Raw genomic sequence first — 12287 nt, forward strand, 5'->3', positions numbered from 1 at the left:
GATTTTGTCTAACTGTAATTAATTGTCCTACTTTAAATTGATATGTACAAATCATCTGTATGGTGGTTGTATTTGCACAACACAGTCATAGTAAACACTAATAAATACCAATTAATAAACCATAATATCTATGGTTTTATTTGTTTTATAGTAGGGATACAAAAACGTAGCCTAAAAGCTGCAAGCAGTGTTCCAACAACTTTTATATGACCTCCCAAACTACTGGAGAGGCTCAAAACTTGGGCTTTTCCCCCCATATAGGTACTTTAAATTTTCCAGATGCTTAAGGCACTCATTTCACTCTACAATTCTAGACATTGCCTGCCAAAATAGGCTCTAGCCCTGTCCACTGAAAGAGTATGGCCCTAGCCATGCGGTTCTCAAGTTGCTGGAAATTGCACGTCCCTGTTTTAGAGAAAAGAATAGTGACTTGCTATACAGTGGAAACCTGGACATTCTACATTTGGCTTATCTGATTTGACAAAACATTTGTTCCACCAATACACAGATTTAAGATACAGATGCACTTCTGCAGGCCATCACTTTGGTCATGCTTTGTGACTTTTCAGAACTATCACTTTGCTTAATGCACACTCAGGCACTTGGATTTGTTCTCTTATCTGGATTGAAGATTTAGTGTTTTCTAAAAATATATTATAGAAACAAAACAATTTAAAGACACTTTCTATATTTTAAGTATATTTGTAACATTTCATGTCTCTTCATTTCTTATTAGTGTATGTAATCCTTGAATAAGAGAGCCAATTTGATATAGTGGTTAAGGCATCAGGCTGGAGACCATGAGTTTTAGTCCCACCTTAGGTACAAAGCCGAGTGACTTTGGGCCAGTCACTTTCTTTCAGCCCTAGGAAGGAGGTAATGGCAAACTACTGAAAAACCTTGCCAAGAAAACTGCAGGGACTTTTCCAGGCAGTCACCAGGGTCAAAAACCTGACTCGAAGACACACACAATTTTTTTTCCTCAAATCCTTGAATAACCAGTGCCAGGATGTTGACATGATCCCAACATTTAATCATTCTTCCAGAAAACAGTCTAATATCTGTATACTGTATAATATAGTTTGTGTATGTACAAGGGAGGATATTGTACCACCAGATGCTCAGATACTATTTTTTTTTCATTTCTAAAGCAGTTGTAACATGTATATTCTTTCTTACAATAAACTACATGGTAGACCCTTTTAAAGGATGGTGGTAATATATTTGGTCAAATATCCTTTTAAAAAAAAAAACTGAGTTCCATATGGAGACCTTAATGCTTCAGGTGCTACAAAAGTTAAAGGATATATATACAAAAATGCCATTCAGACATTTCACCAAACTATATGTTTGTATTAACCATAGTTTTCCAAGACAAATATGATTTGAGCATTGAAGCATCTGTCAAACCATAGTTTTGAACCTCTTGTACATTTTCATTTTCTACTTTCTAATAGTGCTATTTCTAATGTATAGGAGCAAATAGTGATAGTTATGATTTCTCTAATCAGGTGTCATATCCAGTTGCAATGCAAAACATTGCCAACTGTCTCTGCTTTCTGATCCTGATTTATTTCTAACTGCAGAACATGCTTGTTCATTGAGACTTCATGTCACACCATGGTTAAATTTTCTTAAGTATGTTTTCAGGAGGCACTTGGATTGTGCCAGGAAATACATCAGATTTTCATAGCAGTAAAGAATTCAAAACATTCTAAAAATTAGCACACAGAAATAGCTTGTTGTAAAATATTTTCCTCTCTTCCACGTTCCAAAAAATAAATGGTCCAAGTTACATTTCTCAGTATTTTCCCTCAGTGTATAACTGTATTCTGCTCTGAATCAGTTGTTGGGATTTTGTTTTGTTTTGTTTATTTTTTAAATTTAGTGTATTTTATGTATTACAGAATTTGAGGCAGCAGATTCTTGAATTGCTCGGTCCAATTTCAATGAACCATGGCGTTCACTTTATGGCAGCTATTGCATTTGTTTGGAATGAAAGGAAACAACACAAACAAGCTTCAAGGACTAAGGTATGTTAGCTGATGCACTTGTCTGAAATTAGTTCAGCTCAGGAGATTCCTGCTTTATTTAGTGTACTTATTTAGCTTATTAATCTGCAGATTGACATACTGTGCCAGTCTAAACTAAACAGATGTTTGGCACCCCTGGGCAGTCATATATGAAATTATGAATCTGACGGGGTTCACTGAAGTGATATTAGAGTTGTAGATATTGAATACATCCAAATGCATGACTGTAAAGTGCTTTCTCATCTCATACCACCCAGTCAGGACAGCTGAGGGTGATGCAGCACTTATTGCCTTCAACTAGTATTTGCTTCCATTTCTTTTGCAACACTGAAAGAAGGAAAATCCTTTCCTCTTCTTATGATTTGAGAAATGTCAGGATACTTTAAGCTAGTCAGTGGCAACCAATCTGGAGAAGCCTCACCGAACACAAGAAACAAAGACCCAAATTGGCACCACACACAGAACGAAGGGAATTCTGTTGCAGAATGCCACAGAAGCGAGTGAAGTTATACTAATGGGAAGCATAAAACTGGCTGCTTGGTCAAACAAGGAAGTGAAAAAGACTGCAACTGAGAAACATGCATGTAAGAGAAGAACGGCTGCAAAAAATGAGGATGAGAGAAAGATATTGTATAATATGTGTATAGAGAAAAAGTAATTGCAAAAAATGTAGACAAAGAGAGCAAGGAACGGTTAAGATAAAAAAAAAAAAAGACAGAAATGCAGAGTGATTTTGATGGAGTAAAACATTTGTTTTGGGAGTGGGTGAAAAGGGTTGAACAGGGAACCTCTAGTAGAGTGAACCAAATTAAAAATAAAAGTAATGAATGATTTGAGATATAGATTTAGAATGACAAATGTTGAAAGGAGTATTTTATAGATTTGTATTGGAATAACAGTGATACGTTGAAGAGTGGAGAAAAAAATGAATGCTATAAATGGTATTGTTTAAAACAACAAAAAGAAAATAATGCTGTGAAAATGTTGAAAAATAGTAAGGCTGCAGAAGTAGATGATGTTATTGAATGGACGATACAGTATGGATGTGGTTTGGTTTTGGAGTGAATGTACAAAATGTGTATGAAGACTGCATCTCTGGGGATTGGAAGGATGCCCTTGTTGTTCCCCTGCACAAAGGGAAAGGAAGCAAGAGTTGCAAAAACTGCAGATATCTCTGTTAATTGTGTCTGGGAAGGTGTTTAGCAAAATTCTTACTGTGTTTGGGAGGTGCAGTGTTGGTTTCTATTGGCAAGAGGATGTGTAGAACATCTGGTCTTAAATAAGTTAGTAAAAGTGTGTGCATATAAGAAGGAAAGTTTATCATATGCTTATTGAGTTAGAGGAAGTATTACAATAAAGTGAAAATAGTAGTTATGAAATGTTTTGATTAAAAGTGGAGTTGAAGGTTGGTTGCTGAATGCTTTAAGAGGGGTACACGATAGAAGCAATGCATCTGTGAGAGTGAATGAAATATTACCAAATAGTTCAATATTGAGCAGACAGTAACAAAAATTGTATGAAATACCCTTGGTTGTTGCTGTGGTGTCATTAGAGGAAAATTGATGGGGAGCATGAAGGTGGGGTACTTTTGCATACAGCTGATACAGTGTTGTTGGCTGAGAACCTATGTGAATTTTATGAAGTGTGACGTAAAGAAGAGTATGGATCTGAAAAGTGATATATCAAATACCAGTGTTTGATAGTGAGGATGGAGCAAATGATTACAAGTTAGAGCAAGTACATGAATTTGTGTATCTTGGTAGAATGCTTACTAAACATGGAAAAATGGAGAAATTTTAAAATGTACAGATGCTAGGTAATAGTGTGTAGTCTGTTGTGAGTAATGAATATCAGTGTAAGAAGGAAAAATATCTGTATGCACCTCTGACCACTTTGTTATACAGAAGTGAGAGTTGGATATGTCAGGAGAATGTAGTGGGAATGGGGTAAAATAGAACCTTGATTCACCAAACTTCTATATAGCAGACTTCAGGCTTCACACCCAAAATAAGGGACAAATGTTTCCTAAATCTGTTCAATTGTAATTTATGTCATTTGTGTAATTACAAAATTGACATGTTATATCATTTGCATGAATTTGCATAATTCATAATTGAGTTTTTAACTCTACTTAAGTGTGCATGATTAAACAAGAGAAAGAATATGAATGAATAGGCACTGAAGGAATGTGGATTGAATGCAAAAGAGAGGGGCTTACTATGAAGGAAGTATGCTGAGGTGGTTTGGCCAAATAATGAGAACTAAAAAGGAGTGAATTGCAAAACAAATATATGAAGGCAGAATGACTGGGTCCAGAGGAAGGGGAAGGCCAAAAAAGTCCTGGTTTGATGGAGTTGATGAGATCTGAAAAAAAGAGAAGTTTAAAGAACAAAAAGTAGTATATAAAGTACTACATGTATGTGATGGAAGAAAGGATAGAAAGATATGGAGACATAAATGATTGGTATAAACCAGATTTAACTGTTTTTGGTTTTCTTTTTCTTATGCCTAAAATTTCATCAGTTTATTATATTTAACTCCTTTTCTGTACTTTTCATATGTTGCTTATCCCAAAATGAAAGAGTATTATGTACTGTATATGTTTGTGGAAGTAATACAACCAATTTGGCTATATAAACAAATACTCCAACTTTTTAAAATTAAATTATAGTTCCTTGTTTTTAGTCCAAGTCAATTCAAAATGCTAATCCTGCCATTGATGCAACGCTGTATATCAGTAGTGTTTATATGAACGTTAGGGTGTATAGGGTTGCAGCCTAATTCTTGTAAGTGACTTTGAAGTGGTCATGACTTGGCTTTCTGGGATCCAGTGCCAGTGGTGTGATTGTACTTTCCAGGTCATCCCTAGTGCCAGTGAAGAGCAGCTTCTGCTAGTGGAGCTGGTTCGTTCCATCAGTGTTATGAGAACTGAGACTGTAATGCAAACAGTGAAAGAAGTCTTAAAGCAACCACCAGCGATTGCCAAGGACAAGGTATGGAACCAATAACATAATGTTTGAATGGTTCAAACAGTTTAAGTACAGGTAGTCTTCATTTAGTGACCACAATTGGGACCAGTGACTTGGTTGTTAAGCAAAGCAGGCATTAAGTGGAGGATCACATGACCGCGACTGCGCTTATGATTTTTCTTCAACTTTCCCTTGTTTTACAGTGTCATACAACCCCAAACAGGGGAAAGTTTCCAGAACTTGACTCAGAGGAAGCTGGGTAAAAGGGCAAATCTTATAGCCCTTTTTCCTTACTCCCCTCCCTTTGGAATGCTCTGGGACAATTAGTAAGAAGAAAATTGATGTTTGTATTTACATTCATTGGAGAGGAAGGAATTACAAGAGAGTACCAGGCACACAATGGGGAATATACATAGAAAGGAATGCACTAGCACTGGCTCCTGGCTGGGAGCCACCAGCTACTTAGGAAGCAAACAAAAGCCTTTAGTTTGAAACTGATTAGGGTCTTGTCAATTTCAGGCAGCAGCTGGGGAGGGTTCTAATCAGCTATTTAAGGTCACAGAGCTGAGCTTGTTAACTTGCTCTTAGCATTTTTTAGGGATTTGATGTGGACAAAAGCAACTCAGGAAGAGATTTCTTGTTTAGGCAATTTCTCTGCTCTGCGTGGGGGGAGGGGGGGAGGAAGAAAAAAACAGGTCAGGCACAGAATAATGTGTACCAGCTGACTATAATGTGAACACAATACAGAGAGATGCTGCAAAGGACGTAAAGCTTGGCATTGATCATAAAGTTCATTACTGTCATAACTGCAGACAGTCACTGTCTGAGGCAGTGACTAAACAAGGACTATTTGAAATTATCTTTCCAAATAATTTAAATAATTATTTAAATAAAGAAACTGGATACAATTTCTCTTGCCACCAGAATGGCTATGCTGTGTTAGAAATTGAGGGTAAGAACCTTCCTCCCAGTTAAATTAAACAGTGTTTTCTGTTCTGTTTTAACTTAATATGAATGAGTATATACACATGCTGTTAATTACTCACCTACAACCTTCAACTCTCATCCGTACATGGATACTCAAGTAACATTTACCTCCTTATAGGTGGTCCTTGGTTAACAACCTCTCATTCAGCAACCATTTGAACTTACAATGGCACTGAACGAGCAGTAGTTATGACCAGTCCTCAAAGTTCTAGCGGTCGCAGCGCCCCTGCTGTCACCTAATTGCGATCTGAGCACTTGGCAACCAGCCCTGATTTCTGACTGTCACAGTGTCCCACAGTCACATGGTTGTAATTTCTGACCTTCCCTGCTGGTTTCCCACAAACAAAGTTAATGGGGAAACTCGCAGGAAGTCAGAAGCTGCGATAACATGAGGTCCTTGCTTAACAATCTGCAGTGATTTGCTTAATGACAGTAACCAGGGGCTACCAGAACTGCCATCACTAAGTGGCACAGTCACATGATGTCACGCTTTATGACATGTCGCTTAGTGACAGAAATTCCAGTCCCAGTTACTGGATTACCTGTACACACACATACATGAAAATGACTTCAAATAAACTAATATAAAGCTTATTAAAGCTGCTGTTCCATGCATTAAAAGTGCATTAATGCAGACTAAAGAGCCAGTTGTTTTGTGTTTTGTAATGAAAATGGGTGTTATTTTAAAAAGTGTAGTATTTTGATATGAACATGGTTCTTTTTCTAGTGTTCATAAGATTCTTGCTCTATTAATAGATACAATTCTCCCTTTGCCTTTCTCCTGGGAATATTATCTATTTTTCAAAGAATAAATTGATTTCTGAATCCAGTTTTCCTTTTTCAAAATTAACGTTCCAGCCCCAGAAAGAGAGATAACTAAGGAAAAAATCTCTTTAAAATATTCTTAACTGATCACACACTGACTTTCTGCCACTCAACTGTGACAAAATTGTGCTGGTGTTAAAAAAGCGTCTCAGCAAAATTTTATGTTATCTTTTAATTACAGAATTGACAGCTACTTTAGACTTGAAAAGTAATGTTTATCTCTTAACACTTTTTTTTAAAAAAATCTTTCTAGAAGCATCTTTCACTGGAAGTCTGCATGTTGCAGTTTTTCTTTGCATACATCCAGAGGTAGGTTTTCTATGCTATCATCCCCTTCAATATTAATTGAAGTCAGAGAGTTCTGAGACATTTGATTGAAGTATTAAGGAAGGAGTTGAGCTTCAGAATTCCAGATTTTAGATAAGACTCTTATTTAAAAATCAGTAGAACTTCAGTCTGAGTAGGAGCCTCAAATTTCCTCCTTAGATCTATATGCTGACGTTACACTTGGAGCATTAACTGTAAAAATAGCCTTCCAAGCATTATAATGAAAATCCTTTGGATATGGTTGTGTGATTCTTTTTCTTTCCTGTAGAATCCCGGTCTCCAACTTAGTAGACAGCTGGGCCTCCTTGCTGCTCCTTCTAAAGGATTCCATACCACTTGGCCTTCCAGCTCCAGGGCAGTTTCTAATACTTGGGTGAGTCATTCTGTGACTGTGGACAGGGATGATTTTTTTTTTCCTTTTGAAAGATGCCAAGAAGGAGTAGCTATTTAAATATCTAGAAGAAATGCTGGTCTTTTTTATTGAAAATTAGATTGCTCCTTAATATTGAGCACAGTTTTCAGTCCTCCAGTTGTAGGGAAGACTAGAAACTTTCAAGACATTTGAAATCTTGCAAATGTCATGGATAACCTTATCACTATTGTTAGCTATAGTAAGAACCATTAGTACAACCTTTACAAAGCTCAAAGTGAGAATGCCGTAGCTGCATCTTGCTGCTCACTTAGTTTAAGATCAGGTCAAATTTCATGAGTTCAAACATGTGCTGTAAGCATTCGTCATACCAGCATACAAAAAATCCAAAATAGTGCTAGTTAGAATTGATTAAAGACCAGCCCTTTGAACCCAGACTTTTTTAGGGAGTAATTTCTATCAGAACAATAACCTTTGCCAAACAGTGTGAAGAATGAACGTGCTTTCATCAGAATTCACAACCTTGGAGAAATAAGCCTATTGTCTGATAACAATGGATGAGCAATGTTTTGCGGATGTAGCAGCATTTTTTTAGTATTGTTCAGGAAGAAGAAAGTGACACTACGAGGGCCAATTATTCTCAGGGTTTTTATTTTTATGTTTCAAAGCATTCTTTGTCCATTTTAAGAGTGAAACCTATCCGGGGTTTAACCCTATGTGTGTTCTTTGTTTTTGCCCCTCCCCAAAATACAGCAGGAAGTGTGACACTGAATTTTGCTGGAACAGTGCTGGAGTGCTCTGGAACAGCACAATAGGGTTCAGGGGCTGCAGGGAGCCACAAGTAATTCACCTCTGCATATAGATGAGCTTGAATTGTAATTTTTGCTGAATTTTCCTATTGTAATGCCCATTCTTTTCCCCTTTGGAGCTTTCCCAGTTCTCAGATGTAATCTTTCAGGAGGCTTCAGACTAAGGAAGAGCTCCCCAAAATGTATTTAATAAATGAATTGTTATAAAAATGTATACCCCATATTTATTGCTAAAATCAATCCCAGCATCTTCTATTAGGATATTGAAGTAGCTTAGGTTGATTGTGATATCCAAGTGTGGAATCTAAAGGGCTATAGATATGATCTTTAGCTCAACCCTTGCAGTTTTTTCCACATGCCTTCCCCTCCTATTCATAGGCTTCTGAAACCTTTCTGCCCTTGAAATCCATCTCTCAAAAACTGAGGGAAGATCATATGAGCCTCCTCAAATTGTCATCTCTTGGTCTTTAGAGATATGATATCCCTATATTAGCCAAGATTTTGTGTGAAAGTTTATGTTTTTCTTTTCTTGTTCTTTAAAAGTGTGTTAAACGAGTTTATTATGAAAAATCCAAATCTGGATAATAAGAAGGACCAGAGAGATCTACAGGTAAGAAATATATAGAATCAATTATTATTGAATTCAAGTATGATATGAAAAAGAGTGTAAAGCAAACCTGCTGATTACCAAGACACTTGTTTTATTTTTCTGACCTTGTTTTGTTTTTCTGACCCTTTTTAAATCCTGAATCATTGTTGGATTCTCTTTTTCAGAATAGCTATCTTCTGTCATAGCATGTGTGCTATGCTGATGTTGAATTTTTGTTTTGTTTCAATTTCATAAGCTGGTTGAATTTTTTTAGAAAGGATCACTATGTATCAGTAACATTGTCAAAGCCTCAGTTAGATTTATGTACATTTCCAGTTTACTCTGCAACAAAGCAGGTTTTCATCATCTTATTGTGTGGGTTTTTTTCGGAGAGTTTCAGACACCTTAAATCTCTGATACATTTAATATTAATGATTATGTAAGATTTTGTAATTAGAAATAGAGACTCAGAATGCCACCAGTCAGCCCATAATGGCATTCTACACAAAACAGGATGGACAAACGGATGGAAGGAGGGAGGGAAGGAAGGAAGAAAGGAGGGAAGGAAGGAAGGAAGGATCAATAACTTATATTTTTTATTATTCACAAGAACTTTTCTGTTACTTCTGTTTATTTGCCACCTCACCAGGATGTAACCCACAAAATAGTGGATGCCATTGGTGCAATTGCAGGCTCATCCCTGGAACAGACTACATGGCTGAGGCGAAATTTAGAGGTTAAGCCTTCTCCCAAAATAATGGTTGATGGAAACAACCTGGAGTCTGATGTTGAAGGTGATTTTTACTTTTCTTTGTTCATCTGAATATCTGACTGGAATTAGAAAATACTTTAATTAAATATAATTTGGAGCAGGAGTCTTGTTCATTAAAATCCATTTAGATCTGGCTAAGAGCTTCACCCTCCATATGTACATGGATTATGGATTCTGCTTGGGCAAATGCAGTCAATGTCCTCTCCTCCCCACACCCATGACAAAATCTGCTCCAGAGAGCCTCACCCCAAGAAGATGCTAATAGATGAGGAAGAATCCAGGTAGTTCTTCTAGCAAATGCCACTCTCTTCACAGATATACATGGCTGTGACTGTGTTGATGTACATAAGCATTTCCTACTTGTAGTTCTCTTCCCCAGTCCTATAGCTACTTTTCTACTTACTGAATCCTTTGAAATAGTCAACTGTACTTCCCACCTTATTTCCCAGAAAGGATCCATCCATGTAAGCCCAGCTGTTCCATATGTTGAGGGCTGGATCAAAACTACTATATATAGGTATAACTTTATGTAAACAATGTTCCTGCTTGGGGTTTTTTTAGTAATTATTAGCTATTCGTAATTTGCACTAATCTTTTTTAATCCATTCAATCTTGTCCAATTCTCAGATACTGCCTAGACAAGTCCTTGCAGTTTTCTTGGCAAGGTTTTTCAGAAGTGGTTTGCCCTTGCCTCCTTCCTAGGTCTGAGAGACTGGCCCAAGGTCACCCCGCTGGCTTCGTGCCTAAGATGGGACTAGAACTCAGGGTCTCCCGGTTTCTAGCCTGATGCCTTAACCACTACACCAAACTGGCTTTCAATTTGCACTAATAACAATGTATAAAATCACTCTAGGGTTGGTTGAATAGGCAGCATGCAAATAATTCTAAATAAATAAATTAAATAAGTATAATACAGATGCAATACATTTCTTCTTAGTGAAGATGAAAAAGCAAGCATTTATTTAAGCGTGATGCCATTAAGCTTTCAGCCTTCATTCCAATTTGTTTGATATCCTGTAAATGTTAAAGTAAGTTGCTTCTTTGCAAACAGCATTATTTTTCTTTTTCATATGTTTAATTTAGATATGTTATCTCCAGCTTTGGAAACCTCAAGCATAACTCCATCAGTTTATAGTGTCCATGCCTTAACACTACTGTCAGAAGTAAGTTTTTCTGTAGTTCTTGATTTCATACATAAGATGTAATGGCAGATAAAATATTAAACATTTCTTGAATTTTACTGCAATCACCAAATGGGACCTTAGAAACTTTTATGTTGACTCAAGGCAAAATTATTCCATGATTCACAGACATGAAAATATTTTCTGTACTTCATTCCACCTCTCTCTTTTATGCTTCTTTTTTGTCTCATTTTGGATGTCAGATGTAATATTTTGACATGCTACATCTAACTGATTTTATTTGAAACTGGAGCAAAAATAGATGTTTCATGTTTTCATTATTATGAACAGAAAGAGAAGAAAAGGAAATGTGAAAGTGTAGATGCCGTCAGTGCAGATATTTCTGCATTTCTTTTGTTTTGTGTGAAATTGTGCTGAAGGATAATTATGCTTATTTCCACAACCATGAGGAAATATTTATATGCTTTTCATTCCGCTTTTTTAAACCACTGCCATGTCAGTCCTGGAACTGTGAAAGTTAGCTATAGAAACCATGATTGAAGTTGATGTATTTGAAACTAATCATAAAAAGATAAAACTTTCTTTGACTCAGACTCACTTTTTGGTGGCTTCATGAGTATGTCCATGTAATTTTCTTAGCAGTGGTATGGAAGTGACTTGCCACTGTCTTCTTCCAATAATTTTGTAACTCCCCAGTCTAGCCTACAGCTGTGGCATTCCTTGAGAGTCTTCACCCAAGAACTGACCAAGGCCAACCCTGCTTAGTTCTAAGCCCAGATAAGTTCATGTTAACAATGGTTTGTCAGTTGAGATGGCACAACAAACAGTGGTTAATGAAGGCAGAATCAAAAACATAGATTTGGGAGACTGAGTTTGTTTACATCCTCCATATTTTCAAGTTGTTCAAACACATCTGGTATCTTTTCTAAAATACACTAACATTTCAGAGCTTTGCCTGTACACTCTCATCTTTGTAGAGCAATGCAAGAAGAAAATATGTATAAGGAACTGATCTAGGCCAGTGGGTATACGATTGTTTATTTACTGACATGAAAATGAAGTAGTCTTCTATATCATCTGTCTTGTACTTACGACTTTATAAATTGATTAACATTTTGAAGTGTGGGTGTGCGTTTATGTGTATGACCTAGAATCTTGGAAATCATCCTTTGCTATGTTCTTACTGAAACAATTAAAATATTTTAAACAGTAACTCATAGGTTGATAATGAACGTTATGACATTTTTCTTGTCCTGTTTTAGGTTTTGGCTCATCTTCTAGACATGGTTTTCTATAGTGATGAGAAGGAGAGAGTTATTCCACTTCTTGTAAATATAATGCACTATGTTGTGCCTTATCTTCGCAACCACAGGTATCTTTGCAAAGTACTCCTATTTTAGAGCCTATAAGTACAAAAAGCCCTTTACTCCCCCTTACCCCATATTTTGTCCCACTCCTCTAATC

At 36.5% G+C, this 12287-nt stretch overlaps 1 protein-coding gene across 5 annotated transcripts in view; it reads left to right on the forward strand.

Moving 5' to 3' along the window:
* DOP1A (DOP1 leucine zipper like protein A) overlaps positions 1–12287 on the forward strand; it is a 75654-nt gene that overhangs the window by 49094 nt on the left and 14273 nt on the right. For 4 of the 5 annotated variants that reach the window (XM_088138085.1, XM_088138078.1, XM_088138074.1 and 1 more), the window contains 8 exons: positions 1908–2033; positions 4892–5026; positions 7068–7123; positions 7410–7514; positions 8864–8930; positions 9559–9703; positions 10765–10844; positions 12086–12195. In XM_088138085.1, the coding sequence (XP_087994211.1) occupies positions 1908–2033; positions 4892–5026; positions 7068–7123; positions 7410–7514; positions 8864–8930; positions 9559–9703; positions 10765–10844; positions 12086–12195 (824 nt within the window). Of the gene's footprint in view, positions 1–1907; positions 2034–4891; positions 5027–7067; positions 7124–7409; positions 7515–8863; positions 8931–9558; positions 9704–10130; positions 10199–10764; positions 10845–12085; positions 12196–12287 lie in introns of those variants that run through there. The other variant, XR_015795689.1, reaches the window with a different exon arrangement.

Source organism: Python bivittatus, unplaced genomic scaffold (assembly GCF_059951505.1).
Source record: "Python bivittatus isolate LINGU-HERP-01145 unplaced genomic scaffold, Pbiv_v1 ctg000020_np1212, whole genome shotgun sequence".
Lineage (NCBI taxonomy): Eukaryota > Metazoa > Chordata > Lepidosauria > Squamata > Pythonidae > Python > Python bivittatus.